This window comes from Biomphalaria glabrata, chromosome 6 (assembly GCF_947242115.1).
Source record: "Biomphalaria glabrata chromosome 6, xgBioGlab47.1, whole genome shotgun sequence".
In the NCBI taxonomy this organism is placed as follows: Eukaryota; Metazoa; Mollusca; class Gastropoda; family Planorbidae; genus Biomphalaria; species Biomphalaria glabrata.
The window spans coordinates 11703224-11721702 of record NC_074716.1 but is presented as its reverse complement, the minus strand read 5'-3'; the positions used below and the strand labels follow the sequence as shown (position 1 = coordinate 11721702).

At 38.6% G+C, this 18479-nt stretch overlaps 1 protein-coding gene across 7 annotated transcripts in view; it reads right to left on the bottom strand.

The window, feature by feature from the left end:
- LOC106074839 (protein quaking-B-like) overlaps nt 1-18479 on the bottom strand; it is a 56561-nt gene that overhangs the window by 19082 nt on the left and 19000 nt on the right. For all 7 annotated transcript variants that reach the window (XM_013235716.2, XM_056034074.1, XM_013235719.2 and 4 more), the window contains exons 4-5: nt 14416-14532; nt 6922-7065 (exon numbers count right to left, since the gene is read on the bottom strand). In XM_013235716.2, the coding sequence (XP_013091170.2) occupies nt 6922-7065; nt 14416-14532 (261 nt within the window). The remainder of the gene's footprint in view (nt 1-6921; nt 7066-14415; nt 14533-18479) is intronic.

Sequence of the window (18479 nt, the reverse complement as noted above, 5' to 3'; positions counted from 1 at the left end):
GAAGATTTAGAGTTTAAAAGTTTCAGCACTGTTTCTAATTGAACATTTCTGTTTAGTTGTATAGATGAAACAGAATCAGTAAAATAGTTTTAATAATCTATATTCCCCCGCAAACATACTACGCAAACATAATACAAACAGTACGCAAATCAACTTTTAGAAATGTTATCTGGCTGCCTGGTCGTGCGGTTTGCACGCTGGACTGTCGTTCAGATTTATCGATGGTCCCGGGTTCAAACCCTGCCCGCTCCCATCCCCCGTCGTCCTGCGGGAGGTTTGGACTAGGAAGTAATTATCTTCAACTCTGAAGGAACATGTAAAACATTTTACAAACAAACATTTTTATCTGATGTGTTGAAGACTACTTAACAGGAGGCAATGACTTAACAAAATTATGTTTTTAAATATTAACATAATTAAACCTTTCATCTTCCCACTTTTTGAATAATTAAAACCAACATTTCTCTAGAAGTATGCCTACAGGAAATAATAAATTAGGAGGAATGTGTCAATGCTATATGCTTATCCAATATAGTTGTGATAATACTACAATCCTGCCACTTTCTAGCTTAGCTTATGAAAGAGTCTAAACTGCAAATTACACCTCAGTCCCATATACTGTGTAAGAATAACATGGGGATGTTTACAGTAAAATGATCTTTTGTTGAAGGACTGACATTTCTAAGAAGAAGAGTTAGAAAACTGGGAAAAGACCTGGCAGTGAAAGTGTAGGATACAAAATTAGTTCAGCAAGACATCCACAACCATTAGTTGTTAACTCATTGGTTCATTGATATGAATAAAAACAACAACCTCAACAACCTACTTGTCTAGCTACAGTGTAAGTATAGCATAGCAATATGAATAGAACATTCCCAGTTTTGTTTTACAGTCTAATGATAACAGATCAGTAATTGAGATAAGACATCATTCCAATCTAATGATAACAGATCAGTAATTGGGATAAGACATCATTCCAATCTAATGATAACAGATCAGTAATTGGGATAAGACATCATTCCAATCTAATGATAACAGATCAGTGATTGAGATAAGACATCATTCCAATCTAATGATAACAGATCAGTAATTGGGATAAGACATCATTCCAAGTGTCTAGCTACACTTTAAGGAAACTACCTCAGTTCAGTATCTGGATTAAGATACAGATACATCATTTCAGAATGACTGACAACTCTCAAGATGTGAAAAAAGGTAAAGCCAGGGTCACAGACTACTGGCACTGCATTCCAAGAGATACAGTAGATACTGGTTTCAGCCAGCATTCCACTACATTTAGTTTGGACTCAAGTGGCAATGAAAGTCATTTCAGTTACTGTTTCCAAGCTCCAATGGACCAAACCATTGCATCATTTCAGAAGAGGGTTCAGAGGTAAGGAAAAGATTCTTAAACACTAAATATAAAAGGCACGCCACTTCCATTTGGAGATTTAAGAAATAGGTAATAGTAACAACAGGAATAGATATTCCTGTACAAATTAATAGTTCTATCAAAAGTTTAGGCCTATGCTTAGACTCAACTGATAATTAAAGTCACTTAGTATAAGTAATGTTTCTGTATATTTGCTATGGTCTTTCCTTTATACAAGATTATATTAAAGGTATCTCACTAGACAATAGGTGTCATGTTAAAAGATAGTGATTCAAACCCAAACCACCTTAGTCTACAATTAATTGAGTAAAAAACATGTTAACTTGCTAACTTAGCTAAACTTTTCTCTACTAACTAGGCTTCCTTAGTCTAAAATTAAATTTTGCTTTAATGTAGTTTACATATCTTCTTCAAATCAAGAACTAGATTTCAAATCTAACCACAAACAAGATAATATTTAGAAGTCTTTTCACTTTATGATGACCAACTCAATCTCAACTCTACTGCTTTTAGTTAACTTACTATGCCTGTGTTTCATTGGTGTGTTGACCAGTCACCAGCTAGATCACATCTTTTTGTAGAATAAACTCAAGCTCTATCAACTAACATTTTTGTTATAACAAATGTATATATATACTTATATTCAGGCAAACAATATTTTTTAAGTTTAGTCTATATATTGTCAATATCTTTAAGCAGTCTATCCTTCAGTACTAGATCTACAAGCTTGATAGGTTGATTTTCCTGTTAATTATAATCAGTTTAAATTGAAGAAACCTCTCTACAGCCCAAAAAAGACTCAACATTTACTACAGCCTTGTGTTTCTACAATAATGCTTAGGTTCAGGTCACTCCCTACAAATGTCACTCTCACCCAAGTCTCACCCAGGCCCCCACACTATAAATTGCTAGAATCTGATTAGAACAGGGCATGTGGGGAGAGGTGATAGTGCTCCTGTAGCCACTAATTATACAATCACTCTGTCAGCTGCTTAGTGCTTCCAAGTCTTCTCCAGTGGCTTCTTGGGGAGGGGGGGGGATCTGTGTTGTCTGCTGATAAAGTGCCATTTTAGTTAGAAATATTGTGTCTTGCCTGAGAGATCAACAACTCCACATTATAAACTACACAACTGACCAAAAATAAAATAGGTATAATACACAGGATATATGCCTTTTGATACCAACTACAAAATGGACATTCAAAGCCCACATGCTGATCTACAATAAGACAAGATTTATATTATTGATAAGACAAAAAAAAAATTGATACAGGCAATACCAACAAGAAGATGACAAACTTCAAGTGACATCTTAAATAGGTACAATGATTTATAATTTGTCAAAAGGCCAGATGTTTTCAGGAGATGTAATGCAACTGAGTGTACCAGACAACAAAACCATGAGATAAATAGTAGTGGGAGACAATATGAAGATACATAAGAGAATTAAGAGTAAAACAGTGTGTAGCGAGTTTGGGAGTAAAACAAAACAGTGTGTAGGGAGTTTGGGAGTAAAACAACACAGTGTGTAGTGAGTTTGGGAGAAAAACAACACAGTGTGTAGCGAGTTTGGGAGTAAAACAACACAGTGTGTAGCAAGTTTGGGAGTAAAACAAAACAGTGTGTAGCAAGTTTGGGAGTAAAACAACACAGTGTGTAGCGAGTTTGGGAGTAAAACAACACAGTGTGTAGCGAGTTTGGGAGTAAAACAACACAGTATGTAGTGAGTTTGGGAGTAAAACAACACAGTGTGTAGCGAGTTTGGGAGTAAAACAACACAGTGTGTTGCGAGTTTGGGAGTAAAAAACACAGTGGTGTGGCTAGTTTGGGAGTAAAACAACACAGTATGTAGTGAGTTTGGGAGTAAAACAACACAGTGTGTAGCGAGTTTGGGAGTAAAACAACACAGTGGTGTAGCTAGTTTGGGAGTAAAACAACACAGTATGTAGCGAGTTTGGGAGTAAAACAACACAGTATGTAGCGAGTTTGGGAGTAAAACAACACAGTGTGTAGTGAGTTTGGGAGTAAAACAACACAGTGTGTAGTGAGTTTGGGAGTAAAACAACACAGTGTGTAGCGAGTTTGGGAGTAAAACAACACAGTGGTGTAGCTAGTTTGGGAGTAAAACAACACAGTGTGTAGCAAGTTTGGGAGTAAAACAACACAGTGGTGTAGCTAGTTTGGGAGTAAAACAACACAGTATGTAGTGAGTTTGGGAGTAAAACAACACAGTGGTGTAGCTAGTTTGGGAGTAAAACAACACAGTATGTAGCGAGTTTGGGAGTAAAACAACACAGTGTGTAGTGAGTTTGGGAGTAAAACAACACAGTGTGTAGCAAGTTTGGGAGTAAAACAACACAGTGGTGTAGCTAGTTTGGGAGTAAAACAACACAGTATGTAGTGAGTTTGGGAGTAAAACAACACAGTGGTGTAGCTAGTTTGGGAGTAAAACAACACAGTATGTAGCGAGTTTGGGAGTAAAACAACACAGTGGTGTAGCTAGTTTGGGAGTAAAACAACACAGTATGTAGTGAGTTTGGGAGTAAAACAACACAGTGGTGTAGCTAGTTTGGGAGTAAAACAACACAAGGTGTAGCGAGTTTGGGAGTAAAACAACACAGTGTGTAGCTAGTTTGGGAGTAAAACAACACAGTGTGTAGCGAGTTTGGGAGTAAAACAACACAGTATGTAGTGAGTTTGGGAGTAAAACACAGTGTGCAGGGAGTTTGGGAGTAAAACAACACAGTATGTAGTGAGATTGGGAGTAAAACAACAGTGTGTAGTACTTTACAAAGTAAAACAAAACACAGTGTATAGTGTTTAAGTATAATAAGCCAGTGAAGTGTCAAGATGCCTAGTCAGTGAGAGCCACAGTCCTTTGTTGTTGTTTTCTAGGTGGCAATAATTAGATCTAGATCTACATGGAGTTTCTCAATTTTACCTTCCCCCCCCCCCCCTGTCACTCACTCACAAGCAGAAAGCATGATTCCACCGCTCCCCCCCCCCCCCCAACCAGTAAAAGCATGCTTTCTCCATTAAGGTAGGTCTGTGATGCTCTATTTTCTTACCAACACACAGACACGCTATTCCATCCAACACCTGAAACTATGCTGTAATGACTTCTACGAGTCATTTTCAACATCGACTTCATTTCATATTTTAATCAAGACTAAGATTAGAGTCGCTGAAAATAGATCTTTATCTAAAGAGTTTCGTATGAGCGAGTACATGTCAAATTATTCTGAATCAGACGATAAATGTCATTCCCTAAACTATACTCTAAACTCTAATATCATGTATGAAAACCCTTGCGATTTATTAACACTTGCCTACTCCACGCTGACGGGGAAACATAAAAGCCTACTTTCAGGACTGTAATTGTCACTTGTGCTTTTTTTTTTAAAGTAAAAACAAAAAATATGAAAGAATAGCTATACACGATAATGGCCTGCAACAGTTGTCAGTCTCCCGTGTCTATCTCGTTCAAATAAATGCGCTTAGAGAATTAAAACCATGTCTTATTTTGGGACAGCTGACCGTGAAGTAATAAAACTGTCCTCTTAATCTTCTTCCAGATCCCCGGCTCTATTTTTTTTTTTTGAACATTTTGTCAAGTCTATTTCTGGCATGGCCCAAAAGAGAAAGATGAGACCGCCCGGGGGGGGGGGGGCGGGAAGCGTGCGGAAACTTTTTCGAGATATTTGTGTTTTCAATGTTAATGCGCGAAGATGTGAGGGAAATCTCGTCTGCTTGCCACGCTACTTGACGAGTCGTGATCACAACGAACGCTGTAATCTTACTCAGGAAATATCCCAGCTTACATTTCGTTCAAATGCACGTGTGTATGGGCAACGAAACGAAACATTTAAACCTATACAAATATCAAAATGCTTGTTTAGCTTCACTTTGAAAACACGCTTCAATCCGATGAATGTAATATATACATCTGGATATTATCAAAGTGCTCAGACTGTAAGATAGTGTGTAGATGAGTGTTCTTTGGTACCCTAGTGTTCCACGAGGTCTGAATAGGTGTTCACGAACTGCTGGAATAATTAACTAGTAGGCCACCACGTGAATTAACCCTCAGGTTTTACAAATCATCAAGACAAACAAAAAAATAGGGAGATGGGTATTTTTGGTGCAAACCTAGGGGTGTGCGTAAGGCTTGAATGTGAGCAACACGTGATTGTCATGGGGGCCACTTCTCTTCGTCTGACAGTATACAAAGGTACATGTATAACGTAATGTTAGAGGGGAATAACTTTTTGTTGTTTATTTGACATGGATTCTGATGTCAAAGTTGGTAGCGAACAATGTTATGTCAGCTAACATTTTAACATTAAACAAAAGCAAAAAAAAAAAAAAAGTTCAATAACTAGTTGTCTGTTGCGAGAAAATATATACTATTTCAGCCCTAAACCAAAGAGAGCGGAGCTGTGGTTGATACTTTCAATAGAACCTAAACAACTCAACTAATCAAGAGTTTCAATCTGAGACTGTGAGATTAGAGGTAACAGTAACAATGAAAGATGTCAACAGCAGAAGCTGGGAATCAGCCATCGTCTGCAGACATCTGCAAGCAGGGCCAAGAAACAACGAGAACAAAACTAGAACTGGGAAATGAATAGAAATACTTTTCCAATGAGGCGAAAGAGTTTCTATTACTTTAGAGTGTATCTCTATATTAAACTCTAGAGCTCTTGTACCATTGAGTAGACTTAAAACATTGCCGTAAACAATAGGTCTACATTAACAAATGAATAAAACAAAAAGTCAACTGATTGTTAAGTGCGCAGCAGAGTGTGAATGTGGAGTGGTGCGAATGCGTGTTGAAAGAGGAAGAGAACGTGTTGAAAGAGGAAGAGAACGGTTGGACGCCACTTGCTACGTCTGTCACGAGACTCTTTAATCATACACCAAACAGATCCATCAATAGTAGATTTATGAGAACTTTAATCTTGGTTCAAAAAAATAATGTCAATAATAACCTCGTATACATTAATCCATTTTCTAATTCTCCTCTGTTGTCCTCTTTCAACACGCATTCGCACCACTCCACATTCACACTATGCACCACTCCACATTCACACTATGCTGCGCACGTAACATTGTTATTAGACTATTGTTATGTCTTTCTTTACACAATGCAGCGCTTAGCTGTATACTTAAACATAAATAATAATAAAAGTGTGTGTTAGTAATAATGTCAAGAGTTCGATCAGGACTGTGAAGATAAAGCTGGATTCCCAAATTGATCCAACCTACATTTTTTTTTTGGTCTTCTAAAGTTGCATACCACAAATCCTCTTCAAACCCCAAGTCTTCAACAGTACTTTATACAGCTATCTACACAGCCCTGGTTCATTAAACAATACCCCCTCCCCCCTCACAAATAACTACATACATATCTAGCTACAGAATTACATTAGACCCAATGAACAGAACACTATCCCCCCCCCCCAACAATCTCAAATAATAACAACAATTGAAGTGTAGATCTAGATACAAAAATAAAAGTTTACTTACTGCTGGAACTAACAACTTCTTGACTTCCTCTTTAGCTCTCTGGAGTTTAATCTCTCCTCTGTTTCGAGTGTCTTCAACTGTGATCAGGACATGGAGATCTTCGTTTAAATGTTCCCAGTTGGCTTTGCCGCGGTTTTGGTCCTCCTACAAATCAAAACAAAAAACGCCTATAAAAACCTCAATCACAACACCCAGAATGAGAAATGTAGTTAGACAATGTGTTAGTACGTTGGGATTCTTGGAGATGGGATCACCATTGGACGTAGGTGGGGGGGGGGCGATCACCATTGGACGTAGGTGGGGGGGGGGGGGGGTCGATCACCATTGGACGTAGGTGTGGGGGGGGGGGGGGGTCGATCACCATTGGACGTAGGGGGGGGGGGGTCGATCACCATTGGACGTAGGGGGGGGGGGGGGCGATCACCATTGGACGATGAATTATATGAAAACTTTTGTCATGCGTGGATATCGTTATAATATCTGTTTACAATGATTGGCACTTATGTTAACAAACTTGAAACAGTCTAAAGTAGATCTAGGAATTTGGTTCACTTAGACTTAGCAGATGTATGTATTTACTGTTCGGCTAATCAGTACTGAAAGAAAACATTTATCTACAAAAGAAATTAATGTCAGTAAAATTGTGTGTGAAGAAAGGAAACAAGTGTTTCAGAAACACGGCGATGGTTACAACGTTAGAACGAATGTGGGCTTGTTTGAAGTGACTAATATGCCCCTAGGCCGAATACTTTAATAGGCTAGTGTTGAAGTCTCTTGACATCACTCTGACCTGAACGCTTACATAAGGCGACCTCCCTACGGTCGGTGCAGTTTCATTTAAAGCGATGCCTCTGTAAGACCGGAGTTACCGATCCCCAGTTGAACCACCGCTAATAGTTCAACGTGTTCAATCGCAGCAAGTGTGAACTTTAATGTGACTGGGAGGGGGGGATGGGGAGGGCAGAGAAGCCCCTCAGTTGTCGATGAGAATTTATAGCACGACACACATCAAATAGTTTAATAGTGACCAGTGTCCTAACCTAGTGAGCCCCCCACACGGTGAAAGTATAGAGAAATCAATAGGCTACTCTAGAAACAAGATGACAAAAGGAGATTAGCGAACTTCTAGGAGGCCGCTGCAGTACTCACAGTACACACAAAATAATTCCGAAAATCGCAACAGCTTTCTCCCTGTTCTCATTGTAGTGTGAGTGCGTTCAGTTGACTAGACAGCAATACCTGCCTTTTACTGTATTATCATTATTAGCATATTTAGCAAGAGAAACGCTAATATATTTTTTGGACGTCTATCATGGTGCACTTAGCTTCGGTTGATCTCGCTTTATCATTGTAACAGAACTACATGTGCTTGGGTTAATTATGTTTTAAAAATAATTTACATGAATGTGCAGCTTATTTTTAAAAAAAACGAAAATGCGTGTTCGGAAAATTAAATCCGACATTGTAAGTATTTCGAGAATTGTTTTAGGAAATTGAATGATCTTTTAAATAAATTCTAAATAGCTTCTCTGAGTGTGCATATAATTTAGATCAGACTGTCCGTGCAAGAACGTTTTCAACATATTTAAAAAATAAGGATATGACGTAATTAAAAGCTCATTCAATAAGTGGCTTTTGTTTTTCAGTTAATTTCGTAAACAAACAGCAAAGAGCAGGCAGCAAGCTATTGTTTCCGTTGGCTGGTATTGGTTCACTTCATTGGCTGTGTTCTATTCTCAGGTATAGTGTAAACCTGTGATGTCTTTATTACACAACGACTATATGTGAGATTTGGGGATAACAAACTTTTGCTTGCGTTGTCCTTTGTATACGACTTTGCGAGATCAGAATTTATTTAACTGTTCTAGATGTAGACCTTCGAGTTTTACTCTATGTACAGAGCTTCATTGTGACTAACCTGTATAGTCAGCACAGAGCTTCGTTGTGACTAACCTGTTTAGTCAGTACAGAGCTTCGTTGTGACTAACCTGTTTAGTCAGTACAGAGCTTCGTTGTGACTAACCTGTTTAGTCAGTACAGAGCTTCGTTGTGATTAACCTGTTTAGTCAGTACAGAGCTTCGTTGTGACTAACCTGTATAGTCAGTACAGAGCTTCGTTGTGACTAACCTGTATAGTCAGTACAGAGCTTCGTTGTGACTAACCTGTATAGTCAGTACAGAGCTTCGTTGTGACTAACCTGTTTAGTCAGTACAGAGCTTCGTTGTGACTAACCTGTTTAGTCAGTACAGAAAATCAAGGCAAGTAAAAAAAAGCCAGTAGAAGTGTTGAGCTAGTAAACTAATTTAAGACTTGCTAGCACGACCCAGACATTGAGCAGATGACATCATGGTAGGAATTACTAACACTCATTTGACTTTACAAGAAAATGGTAGCCATATAAACATGGTCGACACAATGTCTTTAGAAATGGGTCTACAGCCTTAAGTGACAAATGGTCAGTGCTAGGTTTGAGTCAAAGCTAATTGAAATAGGCGAGCTAATCACGGCGTGTCTTTGGTACTATCTGGTAAGTTTGCTCTAGATCTGTATTGAAAGACATTACAACAAGCTCTAATGGTCGAGTACCTGATATCGAGATGTGTGACCGAGACACACCAACTATTTAGCTACCTATCAATGGAGATTACGCGCGAAACCCGTCTCGAACAGACTTGTGTTTCCTGGGCGCCTAAAGGCAGCACGGAAACCTCCCAGACAGATATATTGGAATTTTTAAATATATTTTAAGCAATAGATCATCTGCACCGCCAGAAGGTCTACGAAATAGTTGGCTAAAACCTCACGGTGACCAAACACACAAAAAAATGAATTATAATATTTCGTGGTATTTTCAGATTTTAATCATATACTTTTATGCAAACTATTTAATGAGGATATGTAAAAAAAAAAAGTTATGTTCCCCTTTTCGACCTTGCGACTTATGGGGGAGATGATGTAAAATCTAAATGTCATCTGTTTTTGTGGCTCACAGTCAACGAGAGTGGCACGTGGCCAGCACAATCATCAGCTGCCTTTAATTTTTCCCAACTAATGTCAGATGCCACTTAAAGCTGGGAGGACTCAAAGGCGCCCGAAAAGTTCCCGAAAAGTAAAAATCATTGTTCATAAGGATTCGCAGTCGGGTCTCTTCGGTTCAGAGGCCAAGGAAATGCAGCTGTAGTGTCCCTCAAACGCTGTTAAAATCATTTCAAATGTTTTTCTCCACACATTCGTGTCGATCACAACACAGAAATGCGTTGAAGAAGTTCCCAAGAAAGCACTTTCTGTCTTTCCCCACACTCTGTTCTCCCCAGATTTAGATGCTACATTCCTTTAGCATGAAATAAACCCAAACGAACAAAAAAAAAAGTGAAAAGTGATCTGATGAATTGGCCCTAATGAGGCAGACGCTATACACGCGCATGTTGGACAAGGTAACCTGCGGAACACCCGTGAGATGGGCCTCATTATCCACACAAGGCACATTTTAAAACATGCAAAAGTTTTAAATAGGCTTGACCATACTAAGCGAAATCAAAACTATTTTTATAAATAGTATTTTGAGATTGAGAATTGCAAAGTGCAACTGATGCATGTAGAAGTTTTTTTACTTTATGTATTTCTGTCCTAAAAGTCTACATTAATCTCTAACCCAATGCTTATGTCGTCACTATAAAATGTCACGTTCAAATTCAAGTCTACTATGGTGAGTTCCTGAACTAAACTAGGTCTCTAACATAGGCTACACAAGAAGTCTTGATTATTATCTGACAGCATATAATTTATATGAAAATAAGTATCATTTCATAATAGAAAATATTTAAAATTTGCAAGAGAAGGAGAGAAAAATATCTAAAGATACAAAGTTTGTTTTCACCAAACAAACATTTCGATCAAATTGATATGAATGTTTAGGGCAAGCCAGTGATTTTCCAGTGACAATCATCGTGGCATACATCCTGATGACTACTATAAGACATAAAAAAACGTCCATAGCCCCTGTCTAAGGCTAGCAGCCCCCATTATACACAGGCTCCAAAATATTCAATAGCGGAAATAACATTACAGAAATTCGATGTCGTAAACTACAGAGACTCGCTTTCGCATAATATAGAATGGAAGGACACGAAAATGGGAAGAAAAGTGGACGTGAAAAAAAAGGGGCGGGGGGGGGCGCGGGAGAGGACCTGAAGAGCAAGAATTGAATAATGGCTAACACGTTTATGACCGGCGGTCTCTACCAGGGAAAGCGGGCGTAACTTGTAGGGAATGCCATTTCATAAGTATAATGAGTTGAGATGGGGGAAAGAATGTGGGTTATACAACAAAGTTAGCGCAGCACATGTTAGCGAAGCACGTCTCTGCGATAAGGACATCATTTTACAGTGATAATAGCGTCTACTGTTGAACATGAAGGCAAGAAGACAAGAGTCAGGTTATTCTAAGAAAACTGCTCCTCATGTTGCCTTACAAAGCATTGTGCTGTTGCTTTTGAAAGTACCTTGTAGACGTCCCCCCCCCCCATGAATAGGTATAGCACTAAATCAACCTCACTTACTCACGAGCACACAAACGCTGTAGCTTTCCCGAAGTTCACCAAGCAAGGAACTCATACCTCAACGCTTGTCAGTTACAGAACTAACCAGCGGTAGAAATATGTCGGGACACGCGGCCACCATACGTCAACATAATGTGCAACATACTGCGTATCTTTGCAATGTGTTTTGCGTATCTTTGCAATGTGTTTTGCGTATCTTGGCAATGTGTTTTGCGTATCTTGGCAATGTGTTTTGCGTATCTTGGCAATGTGTTTTGTGTATCTTGGCAATGTGTTTTGCGTATCTTTGCAATGTGTTTAGCGTATCTTGGCAATGTGTTTAGCGTATCTTTGCAATGTGTTTAGCGTATCTTTGCAATGTGTTTTGCGTATCTTTGCAATGTGTTTTGCGTATCTTTGCAATGTGTTTAGCGTATCTTTGCAATGTGTTTAGCGTATCTTCGCAATGTGTTTAACGTGGGGAACTTCTTCCGAATAGCACCCAAACAACATACTTTCTAATTCGCTAATTCCAAATAAGTTTTGTATTTATCTTATCTCATATAATACAGACGTTACTTCAAAATCGATGATTACGTCCTACGCTTCATGCATCTAGTCATGCATGTTAACCAATGACCTAAACTCTGCTAAGTCACTGGTTTTCCTGGCTGTCTCAGGCAACCTATGCCATGCTCTAATAAAACTAGGGTAGAAGAAGCATTTGTACAAATTTGTCCTAGCATATGGAACGAGGAATGAGCCTTTATCTTTGTGTATTTCTGAGTATTTTATTAGATTTTTTTTTTTTTTTTGTATTTGAAGATTATGGTTCAGTGTTTTATGTATAATCGCTACTTTACTTTTGAGTCTTCTCTCTTGAAGGCTTTCTAAATTTAGTGATTTTACTAAAGGTGTTATATATTTTTGTGTGCATTTATTTCGAAACGAGAGAGAGATCTTTAAACATATATTTATTTCATTAGGATGCTCCACAGTTGAACTTGTAAAAGTGGAAAACTAAGAAAAGCGAATGAGGTTGGCCGTTTAGCTGGCCACATTGTACCTTCATTAATCGTAAGCTATATCAACAAATGAGCTTTACTTCATCAGCCCCACAGATCGGAAAGGATATCATTTAAAAAGAAAACATTAATAATAAATAAAAATTAATTTTATAAAATAATAATAATTAATAAAATAGGAAGAGGATGATGTCGAAACAATGAATCAAATTAATATTGCAATCATCCTAAAAAGGCAGGGAAAACTACTAGAAAAGAGGCGATTCTCAAGCTTTTGACTCACTGTGTGCTGAAGCCTTCTCTATGCCTACCCATAAATAATCAACCGTATACTTAGTTCTTTGCATTACAGACTTTATATCCACAAAACACGAGACTTTCAAGCGGTAAGAGAGGGAGGGGGGACAACAAATTCAGGCCAGAACCGGAAATGAATGACTTGTTGAGTGTGCGTGCACAACGTCTTAATTGTCTGGCCGGAGGTTGCTCGGGACGTTCATGTCTTGTATTGTTCATATTCCTGGCGTGACCACCAGGGTTCAATGCTTGACAAGGGAGACGACTGGTGGCTCTCCACGAAAAAAAATCAATTGATCTATCACCGTGTTCCGTCATAAACTCTATGAGATCAACCATTTGACACAAGCGGTTGGTTTGTGTGTAGAGTAAAACGGAGGGGGGGGGGGTGCTAGCGATGTGCCAGCTCAACCTTTGACCCCAAGTTTCATCCGTCCAATAGGGAAAGGAAGCGTAAGTAAGGCTAACACTATTATACAGAGAAATAGTGAAAGGCAACGAAGAGTTCAATAAGACCAAGTAATACAGACAAATAACAGCGACTGTATTATTCATAAAGATTATACATATAAATACACACATCCTAGCGGGTCAATTAACAAACAGGGCCGGACTTAAGCCTACGATAATTAGGACCGCTCTATTTCTTTCTTTTTTTTTTTCACAAGATGTTAACAAGATGGATAACTCGTGCAGAGTAAAATGGAAGTGGGCACCCTCGAGTAGCACGCCCTGTTCTGTACAATAAGCACTACGAGGAATGTAAAAACATGGAGTATGAACAATATGAATAGTCTAATCAATAGTAAGGCTGTAAAACTCCACAGGCACTGCATGAAAGAACAAGAAAAAGGCTACACCTTGGAAGCCAGGCTAGTTTATTGCAATTAGGATGCTGTTGTGGGTCATAGATTTTTATATTTCGTGTCTTTTTTTTTTTTTTTAATGATCTTCCAATTTATCGAACAGAAGTGCTTCAGCGATGATTGCAAGTTTTGCAAGCTTCGGAGCTGTTTTTGGTTATTTATTTGATTGTTTCCTTCAGCTCGAATATATATATATATATATATATATATATATATATATATATATATATATATATATATATATATATATATATATATATATATATATATATATATATATATAGCTTTTGTCCACTGCCAGCTCATACCTTGTGATCTACATTGTATACTGGTCTAGTTAGCACTAGTTTGACTAGTGTTCTTAAAATTTAATTCTATCTTATTCTATACTGTATGGGTGTCTGATGCTGTTCTGATAAATTTTAATTTTTTTTTGTAACTATCTTTTGGTTTCAATAACCCAAACTGATAAACATTTTAAGTTTTTTTGTTGTTTTCTTTAACGAGAGTTGGGGTGTGAGACTAAAACTTTTACGGAAAATAAAGAATAAAGATGAACTAGGCCTGGGAGAGGGGGGTGGGGGGAAGAAGTGAGTAATATTTTTTGGATGAAGTTTTCCTTACACCAGAAAATCTAAAAGTTTGCTCTTTTTAGTTTGTCAATTTCTTTTTGAAATCACGGCTTATTTAAAACTAGAAACTAATGAATGGCTTGACTGTGAACCAGACAATGGAAGGGGGAACAACAAAACCTAGCTGAACACTTACCTTGGCTTTATCCCTCATGGAGCCTTTGCCCCTGACCATGATCTTGCACCCTGTGAACTGTTCCAATTCTTTAGCTGTCATCCCACGGGGACCGAGAATCCGGCCAACAAAATTAAACTGGAAAATAAAAAAAAATGAAACGGAAAATGTAAGAGATCTATCTCTATCCATCCTCTTGCATTAGAGGCTAATACAGCCCGCTACAATTAGATTGCATACAGCGTCTGGTGAAAAAAATAAGGGAGAGGAGGGGGTGGAAAGTGAAAGGTATGAAGGAGCTTACCAGTAAATCTCAGGGAAGCAATTAAAATAGGAAACCAGATGTATGAAGAGTTAAGCTGTTTTCAGACAGGGAGTAAGAGGGGGGGGGGAGGGGAGGGAGGCCGACAAGATGTTACTTTTGTAAACATGAAATAAGTGGCAGGTGAAAAATTAAAAAAAAAGGGGGGGGGAATGCACTAAGTTGGCTGCTCACATGTCATAGTAACTGAAAAAAAAAAATTAATACAAAAAAAAAACGGCTATATAATGCTCAAATATTGGATTAGAGACCTTCCGTTCGGAACTATGTACACCCCACACAGGCACGTAACTTTTCAGTTCATAATATTAAAATGTTTCTAAGAAAAATTACAGCAACTTTTAGGACTAGGAGCTAGAGATAATCTCTCCCACTAGAGCTAGGAGAGAGAGGTGGGGGGGGGGGGGTAACTCGACATCGCAATAAATGATAGAGGGGGTGGGTGGGGAGAAGGAAGGTATGCAATATGAGACAATGGTTTCAGAAGGGAACACTGAAAGTCTTTTGAGGTCGAATATGTTTAGCTTAGAGGAAGGCGCATCAGAACTTTGTTATGAAGTTAGTAAAGGATGATCCCTTGGTGCTGTACTATAAGACTCATTCGAGTTAAACACACAATAAACGTGTATTTGAGATATAAAAAAAAGATACTTTTGCTTTTCTTTCATTCAGTCATGCGTGCACAAACTTGTACAGCTCAAAACAGAAGTGAAAACGTGGAGACTGGTGTCGAGGGCATCACGTGATTGAAAGCTAACAGAGAGATAAAATAGACCTTAAACCGAATGTCGCTGGTTAAACAACACTATTCATCGGGCGAACAAGAGCTGTATTCAGTTGATAATGCCGGAGGACATTGAGGGAATGCCCTTCAAGAATGTCCTTCACGCTTCCCTTACTCACATCTCGTTGACATCCGTTTAACCTTTCAGACTCCCCGTATAGTGTCAATAAGTCCATATCAGGGGAGGGGGAGGGGGGGATATATTCAGCAAGGCGAATAGAAGCCTGCAAGACATGTGACAACTGCCCACCCCCCCCCGGTTGTATCATGGCTACAGAGATGTCATTGTCAAGCTCAAGATGGAACACTGCTTCCATCAGCGGGAGACATGTAATAAATAAATAATGTGGGTTGACAAGGGTGCGAGAATAGTTTGCCAGCGAGAATAGTTTGCCAGCGAGAATAGTTTGCCAGCGAGAATAGTTTGCCAAGTCGACACAGTAACATGTCGAGAATCATCAATCAATGGATGTCATGTAGGATTAGCACTGACCAGTTGCCTACTTCAAATCATCAATGGATGTCATGTAGGATTAGCACTGACCAGTTGCCTACTTCAAATCATCAATCAATGGATGTCATGTAGGATTAGCACTGACCAGTTGCCTACTTCAAATCATCAATGGATGTCATGTAGGAATATCACTGACCAGTTGCCTACTTCAAATCATCAATGGATGTCATGTAGGAATATCACTGACCAGTTGCCTACTTCAAATGTCATCAATCAATGGATGTCATGGAGGAATATCACTGACCAGTTGCCTACTTCAAATGTCATCAATCAATGGATGTCATGTAGGAATATCACTGACCAGTTGCCTACTTCAAATGTCATCAATCAATGGATGTCATGTAGGAATATCACTGACCAGTTGCCTACTTCAAATGTCATCAATCAATGGATGTCATGTAGGAATATCACTGACCAGTTGCCTACTTCAAATGTCATCAATCAATGGATGTCATGTAGGAATATCACTGACCAGTTGCCTACTTCAAATGTCATCAATTAATGGATGTCATGTAGGAATATCACTGACCAGTTGCCTACTTCAAATGTCATCAATCAATGGATGTCATGGAGGAATATCACTGACCTGTTGCCTACTTCAAATGTCATCAATCAATGGATGTCATGGAGGAATATCACTGACCAGTTGCCTACTTCAAATCATCAATCAATGGATGTCATGTAGGAATATCACTGACCAGTTGCCTACTTCAAATGTCATCAATTAATGGATGTCATGTAGGAATATCACTGACCAGTTGCCTGCTTCAAATCATCAATCAATGGATGTCATGTAGGAATATCACTGACCAGTTGCCTACTTCAAATCATCAATCAATGGATGTCATGTAGGAATATCACTGACCAGTTGCCTACTTCAAATCATCAATCAATGGATGTCATGTAGGAATATCACTGACCAGTTGCCTACTTCAAATGTCATCAAAACAATTGGATAGACCGGGAGGGAGGGGGGCAGAGAATGGACACACCCCAGGTGCTTAGGTCACATGTCACTAAAAAAAAACTAACTCGGGAAGGGGGCAGTGCTAAGTACTTAGATATTACCGAATGATACTTGAATTAGGGTCGGTAAGTGAATTAAGTAAAGTATACACGCTGAAAAACTTTACTATAAGCCGCGATATCGAACTGTAATATCGAACTGATTCGTGATCGACAAAGTACTTGGGCCTTGAAGTTCAATTCACAAGTCGATGTCCCTATTTATTTTTTCACTTCAGATTTCCAGGAACAAAACATAAGTCGTCTCGTCTTAACATTGTGTAAGATCTACGGGTCTCGGCTTACAAATAATTCTCTCTATCCCAAATAAATCTAATACTAACACAGCTGAAGAATAAAGATGCAATCCCATATAATGCAGGCCAAATTTAAAAGAATTTTGGCATCTCTTGAAAACAACAAACTGTCCCCATTTCCGCTGAGATCAATTAAAATATCTTTGGGAAGCCAAATAGAATTACTAACATGAGAATAGACTAAGGGAAGCAGTAAATTGTTTTTTTTTATCTTCCAAGTGCTGGATTAGTGTCTAGGACAGAAGTGCTTTACGAAAGCGTTTCTCAAACTGTTATGTCCCCCCCCCCCCAGTCAAAGCCCTAGACTTCCTACTTGGGTTCCTGAAAGGAAGAAATGAAGGAAAGAGGTGGGGTGGAAGGTGATGTTACTTATAATAAAAAAAAAAGGAAAATTTCAATAAATACTTCAGAAAAAAAATAGATTGAGAACCGCTACGATGTGAGGGGCCAGGGCCGTCGGGTACCTGGTAGGATGTTGGGCTAATCCCAGACAGCGCAGAACTTAAAATCTCGTAGCACTCGACCAGCATTATGAGATCTGTCAGAAACAGTTTCTACTCCTGGGTGACTGTACTGAGACCAGGGAGAGCTAGATGCAAATAAAAACAAGGGCAGAGTGACAATCTGCTGGGTTAGTTATGGCATTGCCGATATAAGAACCAGGTGAGGGAATCTAGAATACGAGAAGTATTCGCGAGATGTTAGCTGGAGGATGGGGGGAGGATGGGCGCTAAATAACTTGGTAGAACATCGTAAAGACTGGCCCTTATCTCAAGTCGGTCCTTGACTCGTAATCATTTTCCTCACGCTTTAATGATCTTTAAAAAAAATGTTTTTAATTACATCAAAGTCTCCTCGTGTAGGTCAACATCCGCTGAGTACAAATCATTGCCCCCTTTATATATGTGTAAACAAAAGGGAAGTGTTTAATGGCATAGCTAGTTTACGAGCGTAGTTTCTATTTAGATATTTTTTATATGATAAATAAAATTTTCATAAACCTATTTTTTCTTTTAAAGTTTTTTTAAATACAAAAACAATTCCTCCTTTTATCAAGTCGAAGATGGTCCCTATTTTATCATTTCACTGATATCTTGTCATTCTTCATTAGTGCAATTCACGAGACCTTCAAGTGAACTACGC